This window comes from Lepidochelys kempii, chromosome 9 (genome assembly GCF_965140285.1).
Source record: "Lepidochelys kempii isolate rLepKem1 chromosome 9, rLepKem1.hap1, whole genome shotgun sequence".
Taxonomy (NCBI): Eukaryota; Metazoa; Chordata; order Testudines; family Cheloniidae; genus Lepidochelys; species Lepidochelys kempii.
This window is the reverse complement of record NC_136388.1, coordinates 49,522,667-49,539,199: the sequence shown is the minus strand read 5'-3', so window position 1 is coordinate 49,539,199 and position 16,533 is coordinate 49,522,667. Positions and strand designations below refer to the sequence as shown.

At 45.3% G+C, this 16,533-nt stretch overlaps 1 protein-coding gene across 2 annotated transcripts in view; it reads left to right on the top strand.

Moving 5' to 3' along the window:
• Positions 1-2,574: 2,574 nt before the first annotated feature.
• The window catches only part of C9H3orf70 (chromosome 9 C3orf70 homolog), a 61,192-nt gene continuing 47,233 nt past the window's right edge, over positions 2,575-16,533 (top strand). The window contains exon 1 of one of the 2 annotated variants that reach the window (XM_073360268.2): positions 2,575-2,860. In XM_073360268.2, the coding sequence (XP_073216369.2) occupies positions 2,686-2,860 (175 nt within the window). In that variant the 5' untranslated portion in view covers positions 2,575-2,685. The remainder of the gene's footprint in view (positions 2,861-16,533) is intronic. The other variant, XM_078854192.1, reaches the window with a different exon arrangement.

The window sequence follows — 16,533 nt, the reverse complement described above, 5'->3', positions numbered from 1 at the left end:
TTACAGACCAGAACTCACCCAGCAATGGCTGTAAGAGCAGAACTAGAACTAATTAACACCACCACATATTAAATTTCCACTACTATATGAACTAAAGCATAATATACTCTTTCCATAACACATCTACACTGCAATATATACCCTCAGCTGGCCCGTCTGAGCTGGCCCGGGCTCATGGGGCTTGGGCTAAGGCAGGGGTTCTCAACCTTTTCTTGCTGAGACTCCTCCTCAACATGCTATAAAAATGCCAGGGCCTGGTGGGAGAGGGGAAAGTGCAGGGCTCCGGGCCAGAGGTGGCAGACCCTAGGGCATAGGCATAGATTTACTTCTCTTTGTGGGGGCGCAAGGGCTGGTGGGGCTTGAGCCAGCTCCGCACACAGGTTCCAGGGAGAGAACACCACCTCCACCCTCTGACTCACTCAGTAGGCCACTCAGCCTGTCTAGGCTGTGGGGGGATGCAACCAAAAAATATAACTCAAAGCGGGGACTCAGTTCAAGTTTGAAAACCACTCAGGGTGCAAGAGGGGATAGCTAGGGGTTGTGTGTGGGCAGGGGAGTAGCTCAGGGTGCAGGAAGCAGGTATTTAGGGGCTGTGTATGGGGGGGGGGCTCCCAGCTTCAGCGGGGGGAACGCTGGGGCTCCCAACTTCAGGCTCCCAGCTTCAGCCCCCCGCTGCCCCTGGCTTGGGGGGGAGGTTTGCCAGCTTCAGCCCCACGTCGCTCCTGGCTGGGGGGGCACTGCCAGCTTCAGCCTGCGCCGCTCCCAGCTGGTGGGAGGCCTGCCAGCTTCAGCCCCACGCTGCTCCCAACTGTGGGGGGGAAGGGCTGCCGGCTTCAACCCTGCACCAATTCCAGCTGGAGTGGGAGGGCCACCAGCTTTACCCTACGCTGTTCTTGGCTACAGCGCTGAGGCTCGGGGCACTGGGTTTCAGCTGTGGGGCTCCATGGCCCCCTTGAAAGGGCTCATGGACCCCCAGGGGGCTGCAGACCCCTTGTTGAGAACTGCTGGGCTAAGGGCCTGTTTAATTGCAGTGTAGATGTTTGCCCTTGGACTGGAGCCTGAGCTCTGGGATGGTGGGGGTGGGAAAAGGAGGGTTCCCATGAGACAGTCAGCTGACATGGGCCCGTTGTGGGTTTTTAATAAATAAAGTGCTTCACAACCAAAAATGACAACTAAGGGAAGATATGCTGTTTCTAGGCATCAACATCACTACAGCACTGAGAAGTGGGGTCTAGGGAAACAAGCTTGCCCCAAACTGAATACTGAAAACATCAGACAAAACCCAAAACCTCTATACAAATCGTGGAAGGGAAGAACAGATGAGAAAAAAGGCAGACTTTTAATAGATCCCTACATACAACTCTCAAGCAACTCACTGCAGTGAGATCAGGAAAACAAGGTGGACTGTTCCCAAATACAGAATCAGTGATCACAAACTGAGAACCACAAAGCACAATGCAAACCCAAAGAGGAATGACTGTGTAACCACCATAAGAGAAGAAACTGAAATGGAAAGACATTTTCTACTCCAGTGTCCACAAGATGAAGTAGTGTGCCAGTGATATTTTCTCAAGTTACCAGAAACAAATACATAAAAATAATAAATAACACTTGGCTCTGAAGTGAATGAAAAAAGCTCTCATTCTAGGGAAAAATAAGGTGAGAGGAGAAATAGTGTCATATAATTTGCCACCAAATCAGACATATTAATGGCAAATGTCTACAAGGGACTAAACCCCCAAACATTGCTGTGATGACCTACTCTGGGCAGATGCTGAATTACCTCTGCGAGAGACCTCAGTTGCCTGGGTTTTTGTACACATTGCCAGCACTGCTGTCTTGTCATCCCAGCAGATCATTCTGATTATGAATTTGTTGGAGGAAAGGGGGCTGCTAGGGAGCAGGAGCAGTGTCTCTGCAGTGGGGAGGTGCACAGAGGTGTGTGCGTGGGGGGAGGGAGGGATGCTGTTCAGTTGTACAAGGAGGTGTGGGGGGTAGGGGGTGCGTGGGGCCAGGGATAGGCCACTCAGCAGCTGGTTACATAGCAAACCGCCCCTGACTCAGCAATGGAGTATCCTTGCCAGAGGGACAAAGGGATGCGGATCATCCGAGCCCCGCACAGGGCACATCCTGGCCGCCCGGCTCTCAGCTTAACACACATTAGTGACTTGATAGGGGATGGGGGGCAGTGGCTCCCAGCTGTGTATATGGGGGGAAAGCCGCTGTGGCGGGGAGTGGCAGAGTGGCAGCTGTGTGTGTGGGGGGGGACGACAGGGATGCGGGGGGAGGCGGAGGCAGAGTCTGGGCAAGCTGTGGGGAGGGGGGCTGACCAGGCAACCCAGCTGTGGGGGAACTGCTGTGTTGGGAGTGGGAGCAGGGTTGCTTTGGCGCGGGATCAGAGGCTGCCCAGCCTTGACCAGGGTCGGGGGGCGCTGGAGCCCCCGGGATAGGGCCGGAGACCTGCAGCCTACGGCCCCTGCGCGGGCTCCAGAGCGCCGCAGCCCCGCCCCGCACTGGCCGGCCGGCCGGCCGGGGGAGGTGCCTGCTGGTCGGGCCCCCGCGCAGCGGGGCGGGCGCTGGGCGGAGCCGGGCGGGCTGGCCGGGCCCTGCCCGCGGCGCTCGCTGCCCTGTGGCGCGGGGGACGCTCCCCGCTGGCGGCTCGGCTCAGCCCGGCTCGGCGGCGCCATGAGCGGGGCGGCGGCCGGGAAGAGCGAGAAGCGGGACGAGGCTCAGGCGCTGGCCCGCAGCTGCGCGGGGAGACCCGACTTCCAGCCCTGCGCCGGGCGCCCGCTCTGCGCCACCCACAGCCACGGCCGCTGCTTCCGCCTGCACTGGTGCTGCCACCTGGGCTGGTGCCACTGTGAGTGCGGGCGGCCGGGGTCGGAGCTGGGGGCGTTGGCAGGGGAGGGGGCGCGGGGTCGGAGCTGGCCGGGCGCGGGGCCGGGTCGGAGCTGGGACTAAGGGCGTGGGGGTGCAGGGTTTCTGTCAGATGCAGGGTTTACAGTTTAGTCCAGTGGCTCTCAGCATCCCTTGCTGTACACATTAGTCCAGCGCCAGTGGCGGGGTGCGAGCGTGGCTGGCGTGGGGCTGGTGAGGGGGTTGTCCAGGGAGGGGGCTATTACGGGGTGGGGGGTTGGCCAGGGAGGAAGCCAGAGTGGTGCTGGCTTGTGGGAAGGGGCTGCCTGGGTTGGAGCAGGGCTGTCATGCGAAGGTTGGCCAGGGAGGGGGCCATGGCCAGAGCGGGGATGGCATGGGGTGGAGGAGAAGGTTGACTGGGGAAGGGGGCTGGGACTGGAGTAGGGCTGGGGTGGGATTGGGCTGGGCTGGGCTCAGAGTGGGGCCGGGGTGGGGTTTGGCTGGGGGAGGGGGGTCCGGGCTGGCGTGGGATGGGGGTTGGCCGGTGCAGGATCAGAGCAGGCACGGGTTGGGGCTGGCCTTGACCCTGCTGCTGAGCCAGGCAGGGGAGGCTGTGGAGGTAGGTATTGGCTGTGCCCTACTGCAGCATGGGCTTTGTGCCCTTCCCTGATCTGGCTGAGCCCGCTCGGCTCTGGTGGTGGACATGAGTGAAAAGGCAGTTGCTGGTCTGTGGTCCTTGTCCTCTTGACACCATGGTGCTGTGCACGTGATGCCCGGGGTGGTGCCTGCGTGTTCTGGGCAAGGACTTTGGCCCAGCCACTGAAGACCCTGATCAGAGAATCAAGCCTAGATTTTAAAACGGAGCCTGGTGCAGACTGGGACTGAGCTGTGCGAGTTAGCTAGTGTGGGGTGTGTGTGTGTGTGTGGAATTGGGGTAGCCACCCCTCTGCTAAAAGCTTGGGGAGCAAGCAGCATACCCCTATAGCTGTCCCTCTTCTTTGTATCATGCGCTCCGCCTGCTTCAATTTGCTTCAACAACTGCCTTTCTCAATTCACTGTTTGAATTCAGCAGTTGAAACTGGAAATAAGATTTTTTTAAATGGTGAGTGTAATTAACGAGTAGAACAGATTTCTTATAGGCGTGTAAATTCTCCATCATTTGGAGTTCTTAAATCAAGGCTGGGTGTCTTTCTAAAAGACATGCTGTAGTTCAAAAGTGGGTTGTTGGTCTAGAATCGATGCAGAAATTGTGGGGTAAAATTCTGTGGCTAGTGGAGGTTGGACTTCTGGTCTTAAAATTCATTAAATGTACAAATACTTATATAGTGAAAGCATCGATCAGTGAGGCTTAGAGTTTATGTACATCACTATTGAGTCTTTGTGCTATTTAAGGATCTCCACCTTAACTTGATATAAAATGGGAATTAAGACGAGATAAATGCTTTCCATAGTTAGGTTTCCAAAAAATGAACATCTTGGTTTGAGCTTATTCATGCTTCCTTTAATTGTAAAGTTTTTGGTATTCCAAGGATACATTTTTGGGGGAATTGCATTTTTAGGTATGGTAATGACGAGACATTCTGTCAGTAACACCGACTGTATAGAAGAAAATGGATAACATTTGTGTCATATTACTTTTTTTCACTTCCCTCACACTTTGACTGGTATAAGAGTAACAGCCGTGTTAGTCTGTATTCGCAAAAAGAAAAGGAGTACTTGTGGCACCTTAGAGACTAACCAATTTATTTGAGCATGAGCTTTCGTGAGCTACAGTTCACTTCATCGGATGCATGCCGTGGAAACATCGGATGCATGCCGGCATGAAGTTTCCACGGCATGCATCCGATGAAGTGAACTGTAGCTCACGAAAGCTCATGCTCAAATAAATTGGTTAGTCTCTAAGGTGCCACAAGTACTCCTTTTCTTTTTGACTGGTATAGTTAGTGAGTTTTTCAGTAAAATTTGCATCTGTCTGAGGCTGGTCAAAAAGTAAATTTCATCAGTATGCTGTGACCATTTGTTTATTTTTTTAACTTTTTATTAGGGCAAAGTTACAATAAAAAGTTAACATTACTTATGAAGTCTCAGGTTAATGTTCCAAGAACCTGGCTAATGATTTTGGCTTGCTGACTGGGGAGCCCTCCTCCTCTGAGTATGATAGAAAGGGAGACCAAATTTGTCAATATCTGTGCTCTCTTTGGTGCATCTCTTGTGTACATAAGTGGTGTGAAAACTTTTCTATTACAAGGACAGTCCATATTTTACTGTACCACAGTATGTTAGGAGGAGGGGCAGGTCACACATGTTCAGTAATGTGCAATAGAGTTTAGCTGGTAATAATAATAATAATAAGTAATAAAATGAAAAGGAGTACTGTAGCTCACGAAAGCTTATGCTCAAATAAATTGGTTAGTCTCTAAGGTGCCACCAGTACTCCTTTTCTTTTTGCGAATACAGACTAACACGGCTGCTACTCTGAAACCTGTCATTATGCAATTAATAAAATGTTATCTTTAAAATGCAGATTTTTTTTATTGGCTCATTAAGTAAGCAAGTCAGGGGATCTCTAGGAAATAGGCATTTTGTCATAAGATGAATCTCTCTAATAATTTCAGGTTTTCCTCCTCAAAACATTTAATTCCTGGACATAACCATCACATATGCAAGCACATTTCCCCCCAGCCTCCAATCAAGCATCTTGCTAGAAGCAAAAATATGATGGATCTTAACTGGAGTCACCATCAGGGCCACACAGAGGTTTTGGGAACCTGGGACAAAATCTGAAACTGAGGGCCCCTCACCCTTAAAAAAAAAAATTACCATGTAGATGAAAGAGTTTAAGAAGAGGGGAGGAGTCTGAGGGGCACAGAGTAGGCCCAGGCCTGTGGAGTCTCTTCTCTCCCTGCTGGGATGGGGGACCAGGGTGGGTGGGTGGGGTCAGAGAGGACCCAAGCCTGTGGGGATGCTGCCCACCCTGCTGGGATTGTGGGTCTTTGCCTTGTGTGTGGCCAGAGGCTGCTCTTGGTCCTGTTTTTCCCTGAGCTCCAGCCCCACTGCTGGTGGGAGCGGTATCCCCAACTCTACTTCTGTATCCGGGCTCTTGGCCTGGCAGATTTTATTGCACCAGGTCCCAAGGCAGCCAGTGGTTGCAATGGTGGGATCTGGGCTAAACGTGAGTGTCAGGTCACAATGCCTCTGGCTCAAATTTGGCCTAGAGACCGCTTTGGCATTTTGGGGGGCAGGAGCAAACTGCCCCTTTTGCCCAACTCCAGATGGTCCTGGTTACCATTTATTTATCTTGAGCCAGAAAAGTTGCTTTCCCAGTTCTGTTCTTTTATACTCTCAACCAGCCTTGCAAATAGATTGTTTTCCATCTACAGGGAATACAATATGTTCATATCCCAGCTTATGCTATTAAAGAAAACTTTTGTGTATTACAGGAAGATTCACCGTAGTTGTTTTCCTTTATCTTACGACTTTTTTTTTTCTTTGTATTTTTGTGCAAATGCATTTTTAAAGCTTCTCCTTCCTCCTAAAATACTAATGGGATCAGTCTATTGATCACAGTAAAACTGTTTCTCTTTATGAGACTCTGTCTTATCAGAAAAACATAGCTGGGTTTCAGGCTGTCAGCATGAAAGATTGTTTTTTCTTACAGTGGTTGTGCCCGTGAGGGTTGATAAATTGCTGCATAAAACACTTAGCGTTTTATCTCTCGCACTGTTCAAGCTGCAGGTTTTGTGTAAAGGGAGGAGCAAAAAGTGACAATCCTGAAAAGTATATATGATGGCTCAAGAAAGTGGAAGTCTTTCTATAAACAAAATTTAAATTTAAAACTTGGTTTTGGAAATCCAGATGTATCACTTTTGACAAACAATATTTTTTTTTCTGACTGTATAGTTATACATGTTCAATGATTACTATACAGTTAATCTCTTCCTCCTGGTCTCAAGTGGGCCTATCCCGTTTTATATTGTATCAATGGTATTGACGTTGGGTGAGGGACAGAGCCAAGGTTTTGAGTTTTTTCAGTCTCCCTTCTGACCTGCTCTTGATTTTGGAAACTCAGTATCATCCTTCATATTAAGTATAACCAAACATGATGCTGGAAGAAGTCTGTGTATAGGTCCCCTTGACTATAGCCCCAAGGAATTATTTTTTGACTAGTTTGTGCAGGTGTGTTTGCTGTCACAATATTCCTATTACAGATCTAGGCTAGTGGAATTGACCTTTTGCTAAATGTGTCAAGTGTTCCTCAGTAGAGCTGGGTGAATTTTTTTTGGTGAATAGTAAATTTGCCGGAAAATGCAGTTTCAGGGTGACCGAAGCTTATTTGCAGATTTGGTAAAGCATTTCAGCTAAAGAGAAAACGAGGATTTTTTTTTCAAAAACGTCAAAAGAAGGTTGTACATCTTCAAAACAAACCATTTCAACATTTTGTTTTGAAAACCTTAACAAAATTTTTTTGATTTTTCATTTTGGCAAGAAAAACAGAAGAAAATGAGTTTTGGTTCTAAACAAACCAAGTCTTGGTTTTTTTTGGGGTGTGTGAGGGTGGTTGGCCATCAAACCAAAACATATTAATTATTTGTGCAGCTGTAATTATCATCCTCTTCTAGCCTACCTTCCCCCTTCATGATTTCTTCAAGTCTTTTCCAGTCTAGTTCATATTTTCACTTGCTTTGAATGCTTCACCTTTTCCTGTCTGTAATTCTGCTCATTAGCTTTCTTTTTTTCCTCTGGAGTAGGAATACTTTTTATATTTAGTGGTATTTTAACACTGCTATGTGAAAATAGAGTGTTGAGCACTTTTGGGTTGGGAATATAAGAACAGCCATACTGGGTCAGACCAAAGGTCCATCTAGCCCAGTATCCTGTCTTCTGAAGTGGCCAATGCCAGGTGCCCCAGAGGGAATGAACAGAACAGGTAATCATAGGCGCCGACTCTGTTGGTGTTCCAGGGCTGGAGCACCCACAGGGAAAAATTAGTGGTACTCTGCACCCAGTGGCAGCTAAGCTCCCCTTCCCCTACCTCCTCTCCCCTTCCTCCCCCCAAGCACACCGCATCCCGGCTCCTCTGCCTACCTCCCAGCGCTTCCCCCAGCTGCCGCCAAACCTGTTTGGAGGCATGCTGGGAGGGAGGGGGAGGAGCGGGAATGTGGTGTGCTCAGGTGAGGAGGCGGGGAAGAGGTGGGGCCAGGGCGGAGGTTTGGGGAAGGAGTTGGATTAGGGGCAGGGAGGGGGTGGGGACTTTGGGGAAGGTGTTGGAAAGGGGGTGGGGTGGGAAGAGGCGGTGTATGGGGTGGGCCGCATGGAAGGGGTGGAGTGGGGGCAGAGACGGAGTGGGGCCAGAGACAGAGTGGGGGCGTCGAGCACCCAGGGAAAAGCGGGGAAGTTGGCGCCTATGCAGGTAATCATCAAGTGATCCATTCTCTGTTGTTGTAAAGGGACTTAGGTGTAGCCAGTCATGTCGCAGCTTGGCAATAACATGGTTCTCTCTTTACAAAGCATTATTGCCTGGCTTTGCTCTGCAGGAGTGAATCCCATTTTAAACTCTCTCTGATCCAGAGCCTGTTTTGGAGACAAGGAAGGGCAAACTCTTGCACCCCCTAAGAAGTTTTTGTTTATTTCAGGATGTCTTATTTCAGTTGGCCAAGCTATTGGCTGAAGCATAGAAGTATGTAATCATCCAATTACAGAGTGTATCACAATGCGTACGCACACGGGGGGCAAACTGAGGTTGCACAGGCAACCTTAATTCTGGTATTTCCTCACTTTGAGAGCTTGACTTTGCAACCTTAACATAAAAAGAAAAGGAGTACTTGTGGCACCTTAGAGACTAACCAGTTTATTTGAGCATAAGCTTTCGTGAGCTATAGCTCACTTCATCAGATGCATATAGCTCACGAAAGCTTATGCTCAAATAAATTGGTTAGTCTCTAAGGTGCCATAAGTACTCCTTTTCTTTTTGCGAATACAGACTAACATGGCTGCTACTCTGAAACCAAGCTTAACATAGTAATTTTTGTCTTGTCTTTTCAGTTTGCAATTGTAAAAAGTTAGGAACTTACAAATTCCATCATGTGGAACCATATTGGTTCCTATATGGGTCATCAGCAGGGTTGCGACCTTTAGAGCTGTAGCACACATCTCTACCACTTTAGTTAATGGGTTAACTGATAGCAGTAGTAATCTGTTATCCTCTAGGTGGCTCACCCATTGGAGGATGAAGGTATGTTTTTGCCACAGGGTTTCACAGCTATGTGCTGACAGCAGAGGAATAGTGAGACTTGGGGATAGTGGGTTAAATTCTAGATTCTGGAAGAAAGTGTGCTCTAGTGGTTGTAGCCTTTTTGCCTCTGCCCTGCTCTCCTGCAACACTGCCCCTCCCCACTGGGTCCTGATCCTGTCCTGTCTTCCTTGCACCAATCCATACCTTCCCCCAAACACATCTCCATCCCTTAGCATGCCTGGGTACCAGCAGAGTGGGCATTGAAAGCACAGGAGAGATGTTCTCCTTGCTCTGTTTCTATCTGGTGCCACAGTGGTCCCTGACAGCCAGGAGGAGCAGTTGCAGGAAATGTTCTGCTCAGCCGCTTCAGCTCTGGAATGGTGCATGCAGTCACTCTGTGGAGATCATATGTGTTCAATCCAGTCAGCACACAGGAGCTGTGTGAGGATGGAACATACTCAGTGCAGATGGAATCTTCTGGGAATTTAGCTGTCAGTCTTTAACAAACCTCTACTGAACATGTGCAAACTGGTTTTGGTTGTGGGTTTTTTTTGAGGTTTATAATTGGCAAAATTCAGATGGATTTTCACACAGATGGCAAAAGGCACAGCTTCAAAGCATGAAAGTGCTAGAATTTCTCCATGAAACAGTTGTAAGAGTGTTTTAATATGGGGAAAACATTGCCCTCTTACGTTGTTCTCAGAAACAGCTGAACCATTTTTGCTGAAATGTAAAATAAATAGATCAGAGGCAACCTAGTATGGTAAAGTTTGGAAAAGTTATAAACAACTGAAAGCAGGGATATATAATGGCAAGTGTTAGATAACTGTAACTTGAACTTGTTGCCAAAGGTGTGCCAGCTGCAAGGGAGACATTTTCCACTTTGTTCCCCCTTTAGTTGCTCGGGATAAAGATCTTGAGAGAAATCAAACATTTTTTACATAATTTGTGTCATAATTTATAATCTAATATTATGCAGACATTTTTGCTGCTTCTTCTAGTCTGACCATCTGCATAATGCAGACTATAGAATTTTATCCGGTGAATTCTTGCATAAAGCTAATAATGTGTAGTTGAACTACAGCATCTCTTTTAGACTTCAAATGGTGGGAGAATCCACCACATCCGTAGATGAATTGTTTCAGTAGCTAATTACCCTCCCTGTTAAAATTGTACATTTTATTTCTGACATGCACAAGGTGGGTGAGGTAATATCTTTTATGGGACCAGCTTCTGTTGGTGAAAGAGACATGCTTACATAGAGCTCTTCTGACCATTTTATTTTATTTCTAGTCTGAATTTGTCTAGATTCAGTTTAAAGCCATTGGATTTGGTTAGGTCAGGGGTTCTCAAACAGGGGGTTGGAACCCCTCAAGGGGTTCCAATGTTATTACATAGGGGGTCGCTAGCTGTCAGCCTCCATCCAAAACCCCACTTTGCCTCCAGCGTTTATAATGGTGTTAAATATATAAACTATTTTTAATTTATTTTGGGGGGTTGCACTCAGAGGCTTGCTATGTGAAAGGGGTCACCAGTACAAAAGTTTGAGAACCACTGGGTTAGGTCTTTGTCTGCCAGATTAAAGAGTCCTCTACTATCAGAAATCTTTCCATACAGATACTTTATTCACCATGATCATGTACTTTGTGCAAAGAAGAATTCACATGATAAACTGGATTAATTTTCAAATCCAGTTTAAGATGGTGTATCTAGAAGTAATGGTGCAGAAACACTTAGATGCTAGGGTGATGAATGCTATATAAAGCCTGTAAGAGATAGAAGAGAGGTGTTTTACCAGTTGATATCATAGAAATGTCCATAAAGACAACTTGATGCCTAGAGTAGCGTAAAGGTTGTTTCTCTCCCCATATTAATGGCCTTTCATCTCATTTTGAATAGTTATAGCATTGTAACTTAATTTTACGAAAGGAAATAAAAACTAAATAGAATGACATCTTATTTCTATTCTCGTATATGACTCTAAGGGCTACTACTAAATGTCTACTGTTTCTTCTGTACTACTTTTGATATTGGTATACCATTTTAGATCTAGACTACATCTGTTAGTTGCTTTGAAAGTTTAGTCTCAAAATCATAATATGAACAAAATATTAAATCTGTATAGCTGCAAGATGACCCAAATATGCAGAATTTATCAGATTGTGGAGAAACATTGATAGGTTTAAAAGAACTGTCTGCGTTGAATTTTGATATCTTAACTTTGAATTTGGGTAATGTTTAGAAAATTGTAAATATGTTTACAAAAATCCTAATATTGCTTTGTAGGAATAGGTAAAAAGCAGGCTTTAAATTCAAGTAACCCACTGCAAAGTCAGATACCTTTTGCAGGGTTAACTCTTCTGTCAGCTACAGTATTGAATAGAAATTGTTACTCACTTTTTTCCAAAGTTCCTAAGAAAGGGTGACTTATACACCAAAAAATTTCCCACCAGATGAAAACAATTAGTTACTCTACATGAAGGTGAAACTGCATCACCTGCTCTCTCCTGCCTTTGAGGAGCTCAGGCTCACAGAGAGTGTCCCTTTGCCCTAAAGTTAGAGGCCTGATAGTCTTTAAGAGTCCTGGAAAAATTATTCATCTCACATATAACTGTGATCAAAGGGCTAAATGACTGTTTTTGTGGGTCCAGATCAAGACTTGACATAGGTTTCTTGTTGGACAATATATGGAGCTATGGATATTTCAGGTGGGAACTTGTACTGCCAAAGGAAAAATACAGTAAGATTGTTCCCCTCAGTGGATCTCAGTTTTCCATATTCTGGAACAAACTTTAATTCTCCAGGGAATTCTAGGAGTATTAATTAAAGAAGATACTCACTCTTGAGTCCATGCTTCTAGTCAGAGCTCAAAATTCTAACCCTTGATTCCAGCAAGCGACATTGGGCCACCACTCTTGTAGGGGAATGAGTGATAGGCGGTGCTGGGCATTGTTGTGCTTGCAGTACAGATGGGGTGCAGGACTCCCCCTTCTGGAACATACAGATTTGGTACCTTCGAGCTATTCAAGGGTTCCCCCATCAGGCTCACTTGGGGGGTATAAACCCAAGAGTGTGTGATTTCAGTGCATCCTGAACGAAGTTCCCTCTAAGCTGCGCAGCAAGCAATCAAGGGCTGTGCAGATGGGGAGTGGCCCCTCTCCCCCAGCCCCGGAGCTGGTGCGGCCTGGGAGAGGAGCCTCTCCCTGGGCCCTGGCCCAGCTTGGACCCCAGAGCCCACACCCGCAGCCAGAGCCCTCACCCACCTGCACCGCAAAACTCTGCCCCAGCCCTGAGCCCCCTCCGCCACTCCAAGCCCTTTTGGCCCCACCCCCGCCACACATCACCTTCATGTTGGTGCACATAACAAAATTCATTCTGCACATGGATGTAAAAAATTAGAGGGAACATTGATCCTGAAGCTCAGCTGGATGTTTTGAGACTGTTAAACTGCACCTCTAGGACATATAATGGTAGGCCTGTGCCAGAGTGATCTGCACTGACAGGCTCAGATGGGAGTTTTGAGGCTAGCATCGTGAAGGCTTTTGCCCTCACAGCTTTCAAAGCTGGCACTGTGTTAAACTTACTGGATGCACTGGGGACAGCTTTCAGGAGCTCCCCACAGAACCTGAACACCCATGGCAGTAGCTGATCCCAGAACTCATTCTGTCATTGTTCGCCCCAAGCCACCACCAAACAGAGTTGGGTTTGTCCATGAGGGACAATTTCTTAAAACATTTATATTTCATTTCCAACTAATTTACATATGCTGACTTGCAGGCCTTTGTATCAGTACAATCTTATGATTTAGCAGAAGTATACAAATGACTTGGTAAGATGGACCAGTATTTTGTTTTTTCTTAGAGATGAAAAATAAAACAAACTTCAACTGTGTAATTCGGAAGGTGTGGATTTCAGGCCCCATAGTTGTTTCTACTACATATTGTGGATTTATATAAATCTAGAAAATTGCTGCTAATGTATCTGATTTCAGGTAGTCTACACAATATCCCCCCCGCCATGTTGTAGTATTTATGCATTTTAAACCTTTTTTATGTTTTTTTTTCTTCCATTGGTGTTGGCTTCATGAAATCTTTTATCCATGGGTTACAGAATTAGTTTTCTCACCAAATTAATTTAAAGTTTTCATCTAGCTAATAATAATGTGAAACAATGAGCGTTATATAACTGATAACTAAGTAAATTTGGACTATGTACCAGATGTCTCTTCATGAAGTTTTGCCAATATTCCAGTTTTAGTGTACTCACATATTAAGTATATCTCTCTTCCCCGCCCCTTCCCCCCCCCAAAAGCCTGTTTGAGCGTGGCAGCTAGGGCTTGTTTTTAGTGTATCTGTTATTTATTTGAGGCAATTTAGAAGGTGTTATATATGCGTGATTTATATAAGATTCCAGAGTGTCATCTGTCACTCTGAAACCTAAAATGTCTGATTCATTGTGAAGCGATGGTAACCGCTACAAGCATGGCTGACAGCTCTTTCCGTTCAGCATATTCAGGTTCAATCGTCACTGGGATTGGCTGTCTGTCACCATCCCGTTTTTAAGTTCTCAGCCATTTTGACTTTATGAATTATATCTGTCTGGTGTACACTATACAGCTACAGTAAAGCATGTGTTTGTGCCATATATCTATGCCAATGCCTTGACCATTGAGAGATCAGAGGTAACTAAACCAATCACCACCCTTACTGTACAGTTAATTTGCATGCAACAGTTTCATTCATTGTTTGAGGGAGACTAGATGGATGGTGGATTACTTGACCAAACTGCAACGGTTCTTCAAAAACACCCACCCAGTAATGCCAGATGTACATAGCCCCTTACCACAGCACACAAATCAACACAAAATCTTCCTCCTAATGTTCTAGCCTCCTCAAAGAGGCTGTTGCTTTATCTGATCACTGACTAATCTCCAGTGTAATGTGGAGCAAGTGTAGTTCTTGGCAGATTGTTTGGTTAGCTCAATCTTTGAAAAAATAGTTGGAGAATATAGCTCCTTGGTCCTTGGGTATGTATAGTTTTTCATCTGTTATTCCAATATGCAAGGGAGGTGTGCAGATTTCAAAGGACTCACCTCCCATTCAGGCACCAAAATATAAGTAGCCAGATTTTCAAAAGAGCTCTGTATCCACTGTGCTGAGCTCTTCTGAAAATCTGGCCATAAGAGTCAGAATGGGAGGTTTTGGGTGCTGAGCTCTTTTGAAAATGTGCCCCCTGGTCTAGATATAGCTCTTCTTTAAGTCTTCGAAGGAGTAAAAACCTTGCCCTGATGCAGTGATAGATATAAAGCAGACCCCCACCCCCACTAGACTAATTTTTTTTTTCAAGGCTAAAGTGAAGCCATGATAATTTCTAAAGGCTCAGTATTGAAATTCCACTTTATCATCTTGGCAATGTCACTCCCTTGCCCATTACGACCTTACTCTGCAGACTCTGCCAGAAAGTCCTCAGTGGTTCTCAGAGCTTTAGTCCCGAATTTTCTTTAAACATTTGTACTGTCCTCCTTTGTGTGTGCTACCGCTCTGATTTATTTGTCAACATACTTGGTCATAGTTGAATTTGCATACACCAGCCACGCACACAGACTCTTGTGTAGGCTTCAGTTCTTGTTCAGCAATACAAACAGGCTCAGGTATATAAGGGAGCCTGCTTGCAAGAGGTTACATGTGCAATCAAAACTTTCTAAGAAGGTAGGATTGTTTCAGTAATGCATGCTTCCCCACTGTGATGGAAGTAGCTCTGCAGACCAGCTGGAAGTACTCCAGAATTACAAGTTGAGTACAATTGTTAGGAAATTGGGTCTCTGAGGTTTTTGTCTCTTAAAGGCATTGGAAAAGTCCCTGCTGTTACTAGGAATGAAGTTTTAATCAATCTGTTTCAAACTCTATAGAGTAAATAGAGGCTCTTGGAACTGAGCAATCCATAAAGAAGTAGGTCGATCACTGTTTTTTTGTTTGTTTTGTTTTAACTTGTATAATGAGCTGATGCTGTTTGTAGCCTTTCTTGGCTTTTCTGATACTGGCTGAATAAGAACTCTGATCCTGGCGGTGTTTCTGTGAACTCTTTTCAGATTCACATTTAACAAAGACTTTGAATATCTGTTGCTCTATGATTTAAAGTTTGAGGAATGGTTTTGTTTTGTTTACACTATTCTTGTATTCATGCCTAAAAGGTATATGCTTTTTAAATGGACTTGTGTATGTTATTGACACTGTCCTTTATACTGAGCTTGACTTGCCTCATTGAATTCCATTTAAATTGACACCTTTTTATCTGATAGGATTATGCTATGATATGCTAATAGGATTAACCTAGACTACTTAATTTGAAGGACATTATATAAAAGTCTCTTATTGGAAAGGGTTTGAGAGGCAAAAACAAATATTAAGAAAGGAAGAGTCTGGAGCCAAAGAGTTGTAGTTTTAAAATCTTAACAGAATGGGACTTCAGGTGCCAGTATATCTTTGCTACATGTATACTTAAAGACCTGGCATGGGATAGTATGTGTGGTATAAAGACCAGATAGTCTTTGATAGAGTATTTTAGCTTCTCTCATAGACTTTAAGGTCAGAAGGGACCATTATGATCATCTAGTTCACAGAACCTTACCCATCCATTCCTGTAATAGACTCATAACCTCTGCTTGAGTTACTGAAGTCCTCAAATTATGTTTTAAAGATTTCAAGTTACAGAGAATCTGCCATATACACTGATTTAAACCTTCAAGTGACTCATGCCCCACGCTGCAGAGGAAAGTGATACAGATCTTTTTGTATGATATTCCGGTCCTCCTCCATTTTGGCAATACCTCTCAAATTTGTGTCATCTGCAAATTTTATTAGCACACTCCCACTTTTTGTGCCAAGGTCATTAATAAAAATAAGATTGGTCTCAAGACTGATCCCTAAGGAACTCCACTAGTAACCTCCCTCTAGCCTGACAGGTCACCTTTCAGTATGACCAGTTGTAGTCGCCCCTTTAACTAGTTCCTTATCCACCTTTCAATCCTAATTTTAGTCGCATCTTCTCCAGTTTAACTAGTAATTTCCCCTGTTATCCTCTAGTTGCTTACAAATTGGTTGTTAAATCATTTGTTCTAGTATCTTTCTAGATATCGAAGTTAGGCTGACTGGTCTATAATTCCCCAGGTTCCCTTTGTTCTCCTTTTTAAAGATAGGTGCTATGTTTGCCCTTTTCCAGTCTTCTGGGACCTCTCCCTTCCTCCATGAATCTGAAAGATAATAGTTAATGGTTAAGATTGCTTCAGCTAGTTCCTTAAGTATCCTAGGTTGAATTTCATCAGGCCCTGCCAACTTGAATACATTGGACTTACCTAAATATTCTGTTCTTTTCCTGATTTGGCTTTCATTCCTTCTACCTTCTTGTTAATATTAATTGTGTTGAATATCTGATCGCCATTAACCTTT